This window comes from Otolemur garnettii, unplaced genomic scaffold (assembly GCF_000181295.1).
Source record: "Otolemur garnettii isolate 467f Iridium unplaced genomic scaffold, OtoGar3 scaffold00016, whole genome shotgun sequence".
Classification (NCBI taxonomy): Eukaryota; Metazoa; Chordata; class Mammalia; order Primates; family Galagidae; genus Otolemur; species Otolemur garnettii.
In genome coordinates this window covers 16,531,048-16,548,777 of record NW_003852411.1, presented here as the reverse complement: position 1 = coordinate 16,548,777, position 17,730 = coordinate 16,531,048, and the positions used below count along the sequence as shown (strand labels likewise).

Here is a 17,730-nt window from a genome sequence, read left to right as displayed (position 1 = left end):
GCTCGGGGTATTACAGGGGTCAAGGCACATAGAACAATGACCCCAACCTTAGAAGGCAGATCCCCTGGAGGAAGGGAGGGCTCTACAGGCTGTGGGGCAGGTGTAGGCTGAAGCAGCCGCTAAGGGGTGGAGCTGGAACCAGAATGCAGGTGCAGCTGAGGCTGTGGCCCACAGGAACTGTGCACTATTTGGTCTTTGGGCCCGCTGGAGCCTTGGGAACTGCTGTTATCAGGAGAATAGGAATGAGCTTTTGGTTGATGGCTGCACCCCTCCTTTAAGGGAGCAGGGTCCTATGAGTGGGTATGTTGGCATTAGCTGGGAGAGAGAGACTGGAGGGCAGCAGGCAGCTCCTGGGTCCTCTGTCCTTGTTGCCTGGGAATAGTCTATTCACAATACCATCCTTCCCTAATGTATTCTATCTACCCACACAGGCCTCAGCAGTGAATTCACACCCAGAACATCCCTCTGGCATTCAAATGGGAGCATATCCTACAGTGGACTGGCCACCTTCTCTTCAACTCTGTTCCCTGCCTTCTCCCATGGCCCTGAGAATAGTACTGCCACCTATGTGGTTTCTCCAGTCGGAAAGCTCCATCATGGCTAACTCTTCCTTCTTGTTCACAGGCCACAACCCTCTACCCAACTCAGCACCAACCCCCTCATTGATGCCATTAAATTTTTCACTTTGTATCCAGTTTCTCTGGCCTCCATTTTCTCCATCTGTCCCTAACCCCTGTCATCTCACACCAAGACAGCAGCAGCAGCTGTCCACCTGTCTCCCTGCTTCCGGCTCGCCCACTCTCACCTGTCCTGTGCACTGCCCCAGTGAGACCCACAGTGGACAAGGGCAATGTTTTAAAAGCTTTAGTGACTCTAACTGAAGCGTGAGGTCCAAGTCCCTGGAAGTCAAGGCCAGGGACCTTGTGGCTTCTGCTGATCTCCCAGCCTTATTTCCTATGCAACCCCTCAGGCTTGTACCCGAAACTTCATTCTAGTAAACCTTTTACTGCTCCCTGGTGAGACCATCATCATTTATGTCTCGGTGACTTTGCACATATTATTTCCTCCTCCACAGAAGGCCATTTTGTCACCTTGTCAGCCTGGTATACACCTACTCTTCAGATCTCAGCTCAAACAACATCTCCCTGTAAACACTGCCCTGAAACCTTCAAGAACAGATTCTCTCTCACTCTTTGGTGTTCTTTTAGCCCTTGGTGCACCCTGCTGTTACAGCTCTTATCACAGTGTCATCACTGTTTACGGGCAATTGCCGCTTCTCTCATGTGATCACAATAACTTGCTACTGATATTCCTGCCTCTGTGGTCTTTCTGCATCATCAACCCGTAACCCGGCATCTCCGTCTAGCTTCAAAACCTCCAGGGGTTCCCTATGACCCACAGAAACAAGGGCAAACTCAGACACATGGCATGTGTGTGCCCCCTGGTTAGTTGGCCCATTCTCCTGCCACATCCCTACCATCTCTGGGTACTTACGTACAGTAGAACCTCTGTAAGATGACCACCCAAGGGATGGTAACAAACTGGTCAACATCCAGAGGTGGTCAACATAAGGAGTGAGGCCTACGATCTTGATATATGGTGTATGTCTGGAGGTGGTCAATGTGGGGAGGTGTCAACTATGGAGATTCTACTGTCTTTACACTGTGGATGACAGCTGCCATATTCACCTACTTTGCTTCCTTAAAAACACCATGTTCTTTTGAAGGCTGTTGTGCCTTCAAAGCTTTTTATGCGCTGTTTCCCTTAGACGTCTCCTGTTTCAAAAAATCCTACACTTTGTATATAACCCAGTTCTAATGATTTTCATCTTTTTTGCCTCCTATTTGCTGTCAGGTAGAATCATCCATTCTCTCTTCTGAGTATTCGCTTTATTTATGTTATTAAATTAAGCCTTATCACTGTGCCATGTTTCCATGTTTCTACCATTTATCACAAAGCCTTATCCATAGTGGGGGGGTTATGAAATGTTTTTGCTGGTCTGATGGATGTATCCAGTCCAATCCAACAAACATTCCCAAGAGTCTACTATAGGCAAAATCCTTCTCTAGGCACTCTGGGAAAATAAATTAGGCATGCCCCACCCCTAAGAAGCTAACAGTCTAGATAACAGCAATAAACAGCTAATGCATTAAGAAAGCTAGATTTAAAAGAAAGTTTTACGCTATAAAGAAACTCATTCTAATTCCTTACCATCGATTTTCTTAAATGAGATTTTATTATATCCTGCTTTGATAAGGTCTAGGTGGGCTGGGCCCAGGTTTAGTACCTGCTGTCTATAAAAAGGCAATGAGTATCAAATGAGATGGGGGAGACCCTAATCCATAGTCATACTTCAGGAAAGTTGGGGCATCAGACCTCAGAATACCCAAAGCCCTTTTGATTTCCTAAGAAAAAATGGTGGAAAGAACTTTTATTATACTGATAGCAGTGGAGCCTATAGAAACTAGAATTTACAACTGTTAATAAAAGGGATTCTGAATGCATTGGGATGATGATGGGGATAGGAGGGAGCCAAAAGGTGTGTCTTTTGTGGGGGGAGTGGTTGACTCTTGCCTGAAGGAAATGCTTTTGAATATAGCATGACATGATGTCACTCAGATATCCTCCTTTATATAGGAATCTTAAGGGGACTATGTCCAAAATTCTTGCAAATAGGACACTATAAAAACCGGAGGCTGAACCATGAGAATTTTTTTTTTTAAGACAGAGGCTTACTCTGTCATCCTGGATAGAGTGTCTTGACATCATAGCTTGCAGCAACCTCAAACTCTTGGGTTCAAGTAGTACCCTTACCTCAGCCTCCCAAGTATCTAGGACTCACCTGCCACAATACCCAGCTATTTTTTCTGTTTTTAGTAGAGATGGGGTCCTGTTCTTGGCTGGTCTCAAACTCCTGAGCTCAAGCAATCCACCCACTGTGCCTGACTACCACCATGAATTCTAACAAGGTAGAAATTTCACCATGCTTTAGCAGTCACCAAAAAAGGGCACATTTTAATATAATTTAATCCTGATAGTAGACCTCTGCATGAGGTATTGTTAACTCACTTAATATGGGAGAAAAAGAGGCTCAGAGAATTTGTTGTCAGTTCTGATATCCCACAGCCCGTGACTGGCAAAGCTAATTGGTGCATGAACCAGAACTCCCTCTGTGATGATGGTGGTACCAATAATGTGGTGGGTGGTGGCAGCCACAGCTGCCATAATCACACCCAAAGCCACTAGTCAGGAGAGTAGAGTGGCCCAGACAATGGCTGTGTAGAAAGACAGCACTGCCAATGCCAAGGATGGATTAGCTACCTGAACCCTGCCAGGGGAAGGAGAGAACTTGAAGGCTCAAGGTCCTGTGAGTCTACCAAGCAGGGGCATAGAGGTCAAAGACATTCTCAGGCCATATATCATCCCTCAGCTACCTGCCCCCACCCTTGCCTATCTCAATCTCAAGGCCCACGTGGCTGAAGAGGCAAAGGGGTACATATACTATCCACTTTTTTCACATATGACACACTTTATCAACTTTATTTCCATTGCCTAAACAACAAAATATGACTCCTGAGGCTTTCAGAAGGAATTGAGAGTCTTCTGACCAAGAAATAGCCTTTCAAACAACTTGGAAACTTGTTTGAGAGTGCCATTATCTGGGAGAGATGATTCTCTGAAAATTTCCACTCTAGGCTCTTCTTTCTTCCTTAGGAGGAAACACCAGGTGTGATCCAAAATTTCTCCCTGCAGAAACTGGCTTTGGTCCACAGAGCCCTCAACCCCATTCGCAACCCCTGTAGCTTCCTGATACCCTCCCATCCTGGGACCCCTATCACCCACCCTTACTCCCTCCATCCTTCCTACCTCTACTGCGCCTCCGGCTCCTTGAGGGATCTGTGTAAAAGGTCAGCTGGGGGTCGTTCTCTGCCTCTGTGCCAGAATCCCCTTCAGGGTTCAAGAAGGCGGAACCAGCTGTAATGGAAAGGGGCGTGGCCAAGACAGCATTTTCAGTTGTTTCTTCATGACACCAAATCATTGGGCAAGTTCAAAAGGAAAATTGATAAAATCGAGAGCAAGCTGACTGATAATCTGGAAGAAGTAGCAGAGGGGTTGGGAGCTCCTGACACACCTCTTGTCCACTGAGGCCAACTCCATCTGACTGGGGCTGTCCTCTACCTACCCAAAGGGACCCCGAGGGATGGTGGATGGAAAAGGAAGAAAGGGAACTGTCTCTCCTTACAGTCTTTGATTCTGTTAATATGAGGCTGGAATTATGTTTTAAGAGTTATAGGATATATCACATTTTTATGAATTTTTTTTGGTTCTAGAATATATATATATATAAAATGCAAAAAGACAGAAGGGAATAAAGAAAATACACAGAAATGCGTGACAGGAACAACCCTGATGTCCTTTAAATCCTCCAAATCTGAGAAAAGCTCTGCTAATATTTGATATGTGTACTCTCTGCCTTTTTCTGATACAGAAACAGGTAAAGGTTATTTTAATCTCTCTTTAAAAATGACTTTATGCTGTACCTTCCATTTTATAATGTAATCTTTTTCCATTTAATAGATGGGTGAGCAACTTTCCATATTAACAAATACAGATCTATATTATCATTTGGAATGGCTGCATGTGAGCCGCTGGACAGTAGACAGATGTGCCAGGTAGTTAACCAATTCCCCATTGATGGGCATTTAAGCTATTTCCAATTTTTCACTTCTTTAAACAATGTTGTGATGAACAGCCTTTTACACACGTCTTTGTGCAGTTGTTCAATTATTTCCTAAGGATAAATTCTTGTTGGTGGAATCACTCCGTCAAAAGGTTTGTACATTTAAATTTTTTGGTAAGTAGCCTTTAACTGGCCTCCAGAACAACTGCGCCACGGGCATACTCCCTCTAGCCATGCATAGGTAAAGGGGATTAATGGCCCTGCCTCTGCTCATAGTAACAAATCCACCTGCAAGCCTACATCAGACATGCGTACCTCTTGCCTTGTTGTTGATCCGCTTTCTCTGGCTACTGGAGGTGTGAGAGAGCAGGGTGGCCTGCTGGTGGTTAGAGTCCACGGGGCTGGTGGCAATAATGTTATCTTTATACTTGTTCATCAGTGACAGCTTGGCATTGTCACTGCCTGTATAAAGCAAAATTGAGGAAAAAACTTTAAGAAAGCAAGAGAAAGTGAGATCAAGGAAACTGGCATAAACATAGCAGATGAGGCCACACAAAATTGAAATAAGGAGCCTACAAAGTGAGAGATTGATTGGTAGAAAGAAACTGAAATATTCCTCTTTGATTGCCAGGGGACTGCAATGTTATGGGAGAAGCAGTGAAGTCAGGGGACTGCAATTGAAAATCCAGTTCAATTATTCTGTATTGACAAGATCACCACTTGTAACCCTTTAGCTAAATACACTGCAGATGTCTTTCTTTTGGTCAGCACAGAGTTTTAAAAGAAGTGGGATCGGAGTGCTTTTAAGCAGCACACGACCTCTCTCTTTCATCACACTCTGCACCACTCCTTATTGCCTGACCCCAGCTTCCCATCTGTCTGTCTGCTCTCTGAGGGCATTTGGAGTTTGTGGCCTCTGAGCCCCATATATTTACTTGGTGGGTTTAGCACTATGCTAGGTGCTATGGAATATAAAAGATGTTGAAGACAGGCCCCTCTATTCTCAAGGAGTTTCCAGAGTTCAAATCTTATTAGGAATTGGCTATTATAGAATTTCATCTAGGTAACAAGCAGAATGGAAACCTCTGTGTAATTCCACTTTTTAAGCCACTCTCTAAGTCCATGTACCTTAAGCAACATTTGGTATCATATATGTCTTCCTTAGAGATAATGGGCATTTCTGTGAAGGATCATACTGAGGGTTCATCTTTGGGAATTTGCTTATTCATAGATGTTTAGAGAGACAGGGGGGCGACTATAAAAGACGAGTCCTTCTCTTTATCTGCATTTTTTAAACTTTCATCTTGTTCAGCCAGATTGGGACCAAGACTTTTCCAGCCAGTGTCCCCATAGATACCCAGTCCATCTGAGGTCTGATATCTTGACTGCATTACTTCACAATTTTTTGTTTGTTTGTTTGTTTGAGACAGACTCTCACTTTGACACTCGGGATAGAGTTCCATGGCATCATAGCTCACAGCAACCTCAAACTCTTGGGTTCAAGTGATCCTCTTGCCTCAGTCACTCAAGTAACCGGGACTACAGGCACCTGCCACAATGCTCGGCTATTTTTTTTTTTTTTTAGAGATAGAGTCTCACTCTTCCTCAGGTGGGTCTGGAACTCCTGAGCGCAGATGATCCACCACCTTGGGCACCTGGAGTGTGAGCATTATAGGCATGATCCACTGCACCTGGCCTCCTTCCCAAATTTTTAAAATATCCTGGGCCCAACTCTCAGAAGTCATTGAAAAACACAGATACCACCTTCCACTTCATAAGATAATTAAATTGGCAAAGCAAATACATGATGTACAGGTAAGTGATACACATGTGTTAATTTTTCTTGCTATTTGCTTATTTCCCAGAGGGTTGTTCATTACATACTAAAAAGGCTCCTTTGTTGAATATATATATTTCCGTGCCCAATATGGGGTGACAGTAAAAAGGGGTCCATATTACCTGTTCTTCTGATTTCATAGATTGGAAAACAGCTCCCATTCTCTTAGGAAATCAGTTATTCCTACCCACCAATAGGGCACCAGTGTATCCCAATAGCTGTTTCTACCCACTGCCCGGCTCCCTGAGACAGAGGAGCAAAGAACCACCCCTGAGCCCTCACCCTTCTCCCGTCCCACCTGGTGTGAGGTCCATCCCGGCCTTCTCATTGCAGCCCTGCAGAGAGTCAAGGGTGCGGGTAACCTGGCTGGCAAAGTCCTCCCCTCCGTTCATGCACTCCCTCTGCAGGTGGTGGCGCAGGTCAGTGATGTCATACTCATAGCCATCCAGGATGGGTGTCTCCCGGATGCTCAGGGTGCCGCTGGAGTTGTGGCCCTGCACGCGGGCATTGCGAAGACTCTCGCGCCCGTGCCCGCCGATCAGCACTGAAGGGATGTAGTGAATCTCGTTGGCTGCCTCGGCGCTGGCACTTTTCTGGGGCTGGGGGACCCGGCGGCGTTTGCACCAGCGCCGGCGAGTGTACAGGATCATCACCAGGCACAAGATGGATAGCAGCAGAGCGATCATGCCACCCTGGGAAGAGAGGGCCACGGATGGCTGTGGGCAGTTCTTCCCGGGGTCACTGCCCCTTCTGCCACCACCATTCATCACTCACTCATTCATTCAGGTGAATTAAGCATGTATCACAAGCATCATTCAGCAGTAAAAGGACAGATTGCTGTGATCAGTGTTTAAAGTGAGAGAAAGAGGGAATGGGGATGACCAGTAGATCATTTCAAGTGATCCAAATGCTTCTGGCTTCACAAACAATTTGAAGAAAGAAGTCTTTGTGATTGATTGTGTACGTGTGTGTTTGAGAGACACACAAAGAGAGGGAGTGAGGTATCAGCTGCAGCTCTAGGGGAGAGAGTTTGTTAAGGGAAACCTGCTACCCATAAAACTGATTTCAGGCCATTTTTTTTTTAAAGTGCAGGGTGGCATGTGGTTTGTTCCTGTCTCATGTCTAAAAATCAATCACAGGTAGATTCTAGCCCTAGCTCCACCAATTACCAGTAGTCCTATAAATTTTAAAGCTCAGATTCCTCTTCTGTATATTGGAGAAGACACCACTTAACCCCCCAGGGTGGTTATAAGAATTAGTTTAGCTAACTATGGGAAGTGCCTAGTATAATTCATCACATATAATCAAGGCTATTCTCAGCATAACCTTAAACACGTCCATGGGAGTAACTGGCTCAGCAGGGAAAACCATCAACAAATCCAAAGAGAAATTTACATCTATGAGGAATTTACCACCTAGCATGGGCAGGAATCTCACCATTTGAACATGACATTTTGGGCCACAGCTTTCCCCTGATCACACCCTCCGAAGTGAGGCTCTCTGTTCTTGCTGACCCTCAGGGGAAGGGAGGGATTGAGACCAAATCCTTGAGGCAGGCTGGCAGAGGGGTTAGCTTCTGAACCTTCTGTGGCTCAGCAGTTACTCCTTACAAATCAGGACACCACTCAGGTGTCTGTCAGAGGTGAGGACGTAGTGAGTGCTCAGGGAGATTGAACACCTTGCCTTGACACCCACTGGGACTTGCAAGCTCCACACTGCTCAGCGCTGGGAGCACATAAATCTCCCTGCACACAATCTATACACACTCCCTTTATTTGGTCAATATCCCTCCAAACCTAGTTCATTTTAGACTGGGGTGTGCCAAATGGCTCTGCCCTCAATCTTGGGCTTCAATCATGACATCCTATCATACAGGCTAGATATGAACACCCCCTACTAATTCCCAGGGGTCCACCCACACAAGGGTAGGTCAAGAGATTCCCCCAAACACATGAAAGGGGGATTTTAACAGTCTCGTAATAATTATGGTTTAGATTTATACAGTTTCTCTCCCCATAAATCTCATCATATATCCTCCCTCTCCTACCATCACCCTGAGCAAAGGAACACACACACACTGCCACTTTCAAACAGGCAGAATAAAGGAACAGGGACATGAAACAGAACTAGCTACCAAGTCACAGGCTACACTATGTGGCTTGGTAGGGACAGATGTACACTAACCTGGTTTTCAAGTTTTTCTTATATCTACAGAACCCTCTCTCGCGTGCTATCTCTCATGCATGTACAGAGAAAGGGTAAATGTGCTCAGATTACATTGTGGAGGGGAGTCCAACGCCAAGTATTCTAGGCCCTCAATAACCGTCCCTTCCCCTGCCGTCCACCCTGCCAGCCCTGCAAATACACACACATCCCCTAGGACCCTGCAGAGTACTGCCCAGAAGACACAACACCTCAGCAGTGCACAACCGAGCCCTGCACCACTTTACTAAGGGGCAGGTTTTTGTGTCCAACCCAGTAGTTTCTTAACAGAACCTGTATCTCAGGCTCAGAGCCACTATCCTTTTCTTCACCCCAAATTGAAACTACAAGAATAGGTAATTAAGCCACACAGAAGGAATAACTTCCCGGCCGGCCGAGAGAAGCTGTCAGACATTGAATTAGGCTAGTGAAAATGAGAGGTAATTTTATTCCCTGAAGAGCTGTGAGGGCAGCATAAACATCCATCTCTGAGGAATGGTTTAACACCATCTTTCCTGCTTATGTAGGGGTTTCTAGGGGCCCCTTCTACCATTTCCTTTCTAATTTCTCCTGCTGGATAATCACAGGATTATGGTAAGATCCAGGTCACAGGTTCATTCTCCATATTATTTAGCAATAGAACAAAATTAGCTGTTCCTTATCAGGCTTTTATAGTGTATCAGATGTTTGTTCAAAACATTCTGCACTTTTAACTCCAGAAGAGGTAGGGGGTCATTTGTTTCCCCATTTTACATCTGAAAAGGCTGAGGGATAGGGGTTAAATTCCTTGCCCAAGGTCACACAGCAAATAAGTGGATGGGACTAGAAGGGGACAGCAATGACTGTCATGTCAGAGCCCAGGTTCTTCACTCCTAGTCTGTAGTCACCCTGAGTGAGCTCTGCTCACTGTAGACAACCACACCCTCAGTCTACCTCACAAACCAAAAGAGGACAGAGTAAGAGAGTGTGGACCCCCCGAGGTCTGTGCTCATGTCTCAAGAAAAAACTGTCACTATGCAAAGTGCACATCTTGCTAACAATGGGTCGAAAGAGGAACTATCATAAAAGCAAGACCTTTCACCAAGCACCTACTAAGCACTCAAACCCAAGATAAGTTGGCAGTAAAAAGACAACACCCACGTTTCAAGTTCTGTGTCAAAGTGAGACTGTGTATATCACACATTACTACATGCCTGAAAGGCACCATGAGGTCCTCTATTTAACTAAAACACCAGCAGAGAAATTTGTGCTCTCTTTCATCTTAGAGACCCACTGACTATTTCTAGGCTCAGCCTCTTCCTTTTCTGATGATGAAACTAAGGCTCAGAGAGAAGCTACAAATCTAGGCAGTGCAGACAGCAGGCAGCTCTAGCCCCACATCCTCCACTCTTCTTCTCATGGGGCCACCTTGCTAAGTTTGTCTAAAATTCCCTTTACTGAGTGTTGGAACCTAGATACTCAACTCGACTGTTTCACGTTTATTTCTTAAAAAGTCATAATTTACAGGGAGCTAAAACACAAGTTTTTGTTTAACTAAATCAGTGTATTTAGTTTCTCTAATGCTGCTTTAGTAAAACATTTCCACTGCTTCTATCAGTGACTCTCAGCAACCTCAGGTTTCCTAATAATCAGTTAGCAGCAATAAACATCAGCCAGCAGGTAAAATCCAACATAGGCACATGGAAAAAGATTCTGGGGTATTCACATTGGGGTATGGTTTTTCTGTTTCTCTGACCCAAATTGGTGACAGGTGTCACAACACTTTGCAATGACTTACTAATTGTGGGATTATTATGTAAATAGACACTGTTGTGCAATATTAATACATAGTATGACTCAATATTTTATAATAATAAGCATATAAAACCATGCTATACGAATTCTTCTGAGATGCTTACCTGTTTATTTAGTGAGCAGGTAATAGGTAGAAGAAATACATAGGCCCTCCTCTAGACTAGGAAAAGGCATGGGTCTATCCACCTTGGGAACTTCCCTTCTACAAGATGGACTTAAACAACCAGTGCTCACGTTCATGATGGTAATAAGCCACAATTCTTTAACATTTTGATTATTTTGAACCTTTCTGCTTCTATAGAGGATTTTAGGTAGCTTCAGTGAAAGCAGATTTTATAGGACTTTTCTTTTAAATAATTTAGTTAAATAAAGAGGTAGCAGATATAATGAGCAGAAAACCTAGGCTAAGGGTTGCAGCTAGGAGCTTCCCAATAGCCAAGTAGAAAAGAGAAAGGCAAGGTCCACACATCTTATCTGACAAGAGAAAGTTTATGGGGAGGAACGAACTTCCTCCAGGCATTCAACTCCTAATAGACGTCCACCTAGTGTGGACCCATGAGCACACGGACATGATGGGAAGTCATCACGCAAGGCTTTACAGAGCCTGCCTGCCTTGATGTGAGTTTTAGTATTACCCTAGCTATGTTCCAAAAGTATTCTTTTGGTGTTAGCTTCTATTTTTCTGGCATTAAAATACAAGAACAAAACACATGTGGACTCAGGCAACAAGTAACAAGACACAAACTTGAAACATTAAAAAAATAAAAAACACTTGTACCCTTGTAAGATGAAGCATAGGTGTGAATCTTTCTAAATGTAGAATATAAATGTCTTAACACAATAACTAAGAAAATGCCATGAAGGCTATGTTAACCAGTTTGCTGAAAATATTTCAAATTGTATATAAAACCAGCACACTGTACCCCATGACTGCATTAATGTACACAGCTATGATGTAATAAAAAAAAAATCTAGTGCAAAAAAAGAAAAAAACACTGCAAGCATTGGCTGTAAAACATGGAATTGTTTTGCTCTTTATTCATCTTTGCATGAGCTTTCTGATTATTCTATTGATTTTCCTCAAAACTGTTAACATTTTGTAACTAGAAGTGCTTTTGTGGTATATGAGAACTCCGTATCTATTAACGAGCTCCTTGCAAAACAAGTGGCATTTTAAAATATCTTTTTCTTTAAAAAAATCAATAAATCATTTCTACTGGCTTTAATAGAGATCAAACAAATGAAATCAGCTTTTATTTTATTATGAAATTGACATTTTCAGCACTTACCTGAGAGAGTAGTAGGAAATTTGTCAGATCATTTGTAGATTTTAGAATTTTTATGTAACGATGTTTTATGTAACATTCATGATAATTGCCCCGGGATGAAAAATTCTAGGCAACTCTCTTTTATGCTCTTTCTAGTCCTCCAGGCCACTATAAGACTGTCTCATTATCTGACCTGTGTATTTTTGCATCCTGGGTGCTGGATCACACTTCCCTCCCTTAGCTGACTCCTACTTATCCCTCAGAGAGTTCAGTGACACAAGTTCAGCCCTTATTCTCTTGTCTCACTGCCCTGCCCACAGAACTGCCCCCCCCCATATCTAACCACACATATTCTCACCTTCGATCTGCTTGTTGAGCTCACCTCCTAGACTGTAGACTTTATGAGAGCAGGGGCCATATCTGACTTAGAGCTCTGAGGTCAGGCATAGTGCCTGGCATAAAGTGGATGGTGGATAATTGTTTGTGGGACAAAGGAAGGAAGATAGGGAGGAAAAGAAAGAAGGACTCACTCATCAGCTTTGACTATATGTCAATAAGTTCATCTTCCATGTGCCTGCATGCTAGGTTTATTTATTTATTTATTATGTCTAGACAGAGTCTCACTCCAGTTCCTTGTAGAGTAGAAGTAAGCTTTGAAATGTGAGCTGATTGAGTAGAGTACTGTGACATCAGAGTTCACAGTAACCTCAAAATCCTGGGCCCAAGGAATTCTCTTGCCTCAGCCTCCTGAGTAGCTGGGACTACATACAGGTGCCCATCATGACACTTGGCTAGACTTTCTATTTGTCATAGAGACAGCATCTCCTTCTTGCTCAGGCTGGCTCAAATTCCCGAGCTGAGGCAGTCCACCTACCTTGGCCTCTCAGAATGCTAGGATTACAGGCGTGAGCTAGATTATAGGACTGCATGCTAGATTTAGATAAGTCATCTGCTTATATGATTCATTCACTAAATTCTTCACTGAATCTACTGATACCTACTTTAGCAAGGCACTTTCCTAGTGGTCAGTGTATGGAGATACTGCAGTGAATAATTCAGGTATGGTTCTGGGAGGTGCCTGTGGCTCAAAGGAGAAGGGCACTGGGCCCATATACCGGAGGTGGCAGGTTCAAACCCAGCCCTGGCCCAAAAAAAAAAAAATACAGGTATAGTTCCTGATCTCATAGAGCTTACATTCTAATTAGAGGAAATCATATCCATAATTTAGTTCTTAAAGGCAAATGCAAGCTCCAAAAGAAGAAAAAAAAAGCAGACCACAGGTGTAGAGAACAGCTAGTCATTTCTTCTCTCCTTCAAACCAAAGAAACTACAGTGGGTGAAGACATCTTGGACTAGAGGTGAGATGCTAGTAAACCTCATGGGCCAGTAGAATCCATCCCAAATCCGTGTCAATAAATGATCAATAAATCCTAGAATAAAAGAATCTGGATCTATTAAATGTCACCAGAGTTTAGGGAGTCACCTGGGTTTTGTGAAAGACCTTGGCAAAGAAATGGAAAAGCTGAGATTCTGTTTCCAGTTACCATCTGTCAAGAGACTGCAGCCAATCAATCAGCTCACATTTCAAAGCTTACTTCCACCCTACGAGGAACCAGAAGAGTGAATTTGAGACATAATTAATTATTCCTCAAGGCAACTGGACATATTGAATTTAAATTATATCCCTAAAGGAATTAAATGATGATCAAAAAATAAGAATTGCATACACAAGTTTGGTAGCTCATGTCTTCTGTTTTTCCTCAATAACAATGCCTGAAGGTCAGGGGCAAACACACTCTCTCCCTCTGATGTGCCAACAATCACTCACATCTGTCTCTGGCTTTTACAAGAAATTGACCAAGAACAGAGAAAAGCTGTGGAATCCCAAATGGAAACTCTGTTCATATCCTAATCTAGAGCCAAAATGTCCCAGGGATAAAGGAGTGGATAAAGTAGAGAGATAACTCCTGAAGGTCCCCTTTGATCCAGTGATTCTATGAGCCCACGAGAAAGTAAGATCTAAATTACTGATAACATGAAGGTTCCCAATAAAATAACAAGGCTAAACAGCCATGTGACTGGTGCAAACTGCATAGTGTCTCTGATCCTATCCTAGGCCCTCATCTACAAAATGAAGTGCCTGGAAGAAATGCAGTCACTCTTATAACCTAAACGTGCTCCAGCTGTAACACCAATCCTTGTCAAACAAGAAATGGCTCTACACTGGGTAAATTATCTATTTCTTGGTAGAGAAAAATCTGTTGAGTTCTTCCAGTCTAATAAAGTAAAAAACCACAGACCAAGGAACTGATGGTTGAGACAGGCCATCAACTCCATTTTTATCTTTTATTTTTTGAAACAGAGTCTTACTCTGTACCTTTGGTAAAGTGCTGTGGTGTCATAGCTCACAGAAACTTTAAGCTCTTGGGCTTGAGCAATCCTCTTGCCTCAGCCTCCTGAGTAGCTAGGATTATAAGTGCTGGCCACAAAGCCCACCTAGTTTTTCTGTTTTTAGTAGAAACAGGGTCTCACTCTTGTTCAGGCTGACCTCAAAGTTCTGCGCTCAGGTGATTCACCTACCTCAGCTCCCCAGAGTGCTAGGATTACAGGTGTGAGCCACTGTGCCCAGCCATCAACTCCATTTAGCCAATAAGCCCTTCATAAGCAGACTGCTCCTTCCCTAACTGAAACCAGGTGATGTCATCTAACGTGTGGCAACATATTCTTGACCTTAGGATCCCTCTATGCCAGAAAGAGTCACCCTAACTAGAAGAGGCAAAGCTATGGTTTCATCTCTGGCAGATTCTCTTTCCTGTGGTGGCTGGTGAATAGAAATCCACTATCCACTGACCGTCTCCTTCTCAAATGAAAGACAAGTGAAAACCTTCTAAGCATACTAAGTAGCAAGTTCAATTTATAAATTATTAGGAACATTACCTCCCCTTGGGGGTTCTCTGAAGTCTTTAATCGTGTGGAAAGGCTTTCCAGTTGCCATGGGCCACCACGTTAATTAAGAGGCCTCAATATGTCTTCTGGGGTTTCTGACGTGCTTTGCACAGCCCATTGCTGGGACCAGCCATGCCTGTCTGCTTAGTTTCTCATGAGGGCACACTACTGCTGTTCCTGCTGCCTAGAAATGCTTCCAAATCCCTTCCCCACCTCCTAGAACCAAGTAGCCAAAGCTAAGGGAAGAAATAAGTTGTTTCCAAGCTCTTACCTCATTAAAATGCTATTTGTTCATTACCTATAGGGACCAGGCAACCTTCCCCAAATGAGAGACAAACTCTTAGACTAAGAGCCTTCCAGGTGAGGCAGGTTGATATTGGAGTGCCCCTCCTACCTGAAAGAGGCTATGAGCATGTTCATCTCAGGAGGAATCTTGATTTTATAGCTTTTTACTTGCTTAATTAATTTAATTTAGTCTTATTTTGTTTTCCCTAGATCTAAAAGGTTTAATGCTATTAGGTTTGATCACTGTCTTTCTTCTTTAACCCGGGAAGTTTGTCTTCAATCCCTTTATGAAACTTTAAGAGTTTCCTCTAATGAGAGCCTGGAGCCCCACAGGGATAGAGGCTGGAGGCTAGTGTGCTGGAGTCAGCCTGGGCTATTTCAAGTTGCCCTCCTTTGGATCTTTTTATAGAACTCCTTTTTTGGTTCTTGAGATTTTTCTTGCCTCAGACCCTTGACTTTGCTGTCCCAAAGCAAAAGCCAGGGAGTGCATTTGTCCATAAGCCGTGAACCGCAGGCTGATGGTTGATGGTGTCTGTTACCTGTTGCTCACCTCAGTGAGAATGTGAAGGCCAGGCAGAGTGGGGTGAAGCAGAAGGACAGAGGGGCAGCTTGCCGTTAGCTTGGGTGTCAGCCCATAGATCCCCTCATTCCCAAGACTGGCCTAGATCTCTGCAGTGTGGGAGAACAGTGAGGAATGAAGCTATTGGGCAGAGGGAGGGGCCTCTCATCCTTCTGGATGTAGACCTAACAATTTTCTGAGAGAGGATGGTGCCAACTAAGAAATGAGGATGGATGGGACCCCGGTCAGCGTGGTGTGTTAAGAGGCCAGCCCAAATATAACCCATGCGTGTGGGTACACGTGCATGTGCACAAATGTGTATATTATGCATGACAGGCAGCCTGGGAGAAGAAAGGGCCCACACAGAACCAAAAGCACTCCGGGTCGCTGTCTCAGCAGCCCATGGGCAGAGCTGCGTGAGACAGGCTTCCTCCGTGAGCTGTGCACACCAGTCCTTCCAAACTTCACAAGCCAAGCATGAAGCCAATGAATAAACACTGCCAGCTGGATTGTACTCAGTGCCTATTCTTGGCCACGTTCCTTTCCTCTTTTCTTCTTTGTTTTTATGCAGTAGGTGATTGAGAAGAAATAAAATTATAACAATAATTTGCTCCATTAGCACCAAACATTGAGGGAATTATTGAACAAGTAACAGAAGAGGCAATGGGCACAGTATATGCTAATGACCGTTAGACCTCACCCCTCGTTCCCTCTGATGAGAATGAAGTTATTAAACCCTTCTTCCTCCTGTTTCCTCAACAGTCAGGCAGCCCAGTTCAAGGGAAGGAGAAGAGGTCCCTGGGAGCTGAGCACTCCATGGGAAGCAGCAGGGGCTGAGAAAAGCAACATCAACATTAAAACTGGTCATCACTGAGAGCCAACCTTATGCAAGGCCCATGTGGGGATTCCAATTACTTTGGATAAAACATAGCTGGGCAGAGAAGGGGAGAGAGAGAGTCGGTATGTCCAGGCTTCTCTGAAGTTGGTATGAATCCGTCACTATCACTGTCGGAACCAGTGAAGATTTAGAAGAGCTGTTTCCTCCCCAGCTAAAAACTGACATGGACCCTTAAAGGCTGCACTATTCAGAGACTTCTGCTGGTCAGACCATAGATGGAAGGCTTTTCACTTGGGGTGCGGTTTTGATTATATTTGTGTCTCACACATAGAGGGACAACTTGATCTTCGTGACTTCCATGAGGTCAGTTGTGCCAAGGTCTAGTCAAGTATGCAAGGACCCTATGCCAATGGCACAGTCCTTACACTGGAAGAGATGAAGACCACATCCTTGATGGTTAGTTTTGTGAAGATTTCAAAGGCCACAAATCACTATGAAAGGATTAAGCAGCTCTCAGCTTCCTATAGCAATCCCATTACATATGGTTAATTTCTTCCCCAAATTTCTGCCTTATTTTATTATCCTATTCATACACTGCCTTATTCCTATAGTGTTGGTACAATGGAGAAGGAATATTATTAATAATAATAACTATTGTTTGTTAAGTGCCAGACATAGCACCTGGTGAATTACATTTATTATTTCATTTCATCCTACCAATAAACATGAGTAGTAGAAATTACTATTTCCATTTTTAGATGAGGAAACAGAAGATCAGAGTAACTTAAATAACTTTCCCATGTTTACACATTATTAGTATTAGGCCAAACCAAACCTTGATCACTGACTTTATTGAGACTATATAATGTTTTATGACCTTGTCATGTAGGAAAGGGCCCCCTACTGTAGCCAGGGCTCTAATTATCCAAATTCCTATTTTCTCTAAAGTGAACTTTGGATTTCCTGTTCTTTTGTTGTCTTGGATTGTACAACTGAGGACCCCTAAATGTCTACACTCAGAATTATCTATATTGCCACCCCCAGATTCCTCCAATCTTCTTCAGTTAAGCTTGATTATTATTTTTATTATTTTTTGAGACAGAGTCTTTCTCTGAGGCCCCAGGCTAGAGTGTTGTGGAATCATAGCTCACAGCAACCTGAAATTCTTGGGGTCAAGTGATCCTTCCAAGTAGCTGAGACTATAGGTTCCCACCATGACACCTGGCTAATTTTTCTATTTTAGTAGAGACAGGGTCTTGCTCTTGCTCGGGCTGGTCTCAAACTCCTGAACTCAGGTGATCCACCTGTCTTGGCCTCTCA

General features: G+C 43.7%; 1 protein-coding gene across 1 annotated transcript in view; it reads right to left on the bottom strand.

Moving 5' to 3' along the window:
- The window catches only part of ASTN1 (astrotactin 1), a 316,741-nt gene that overhangs the window by 164,694 nt on the left and 134,317 nt on the right, over positions 1 to 17,730 (bottom strand). Inside the window, 3 exon segments of the mRNA XM_012802586.2 lie at positions 3,868 to 3,975; positions 4,997 to 5,143; positions 6,817 to 7,210. Coding sequence (XP_012658040.1) covers positions 3,868 to 3,975; positions 4,997 to 5,143; positions 6,817 to 7,210 — 649 coding nt within the window.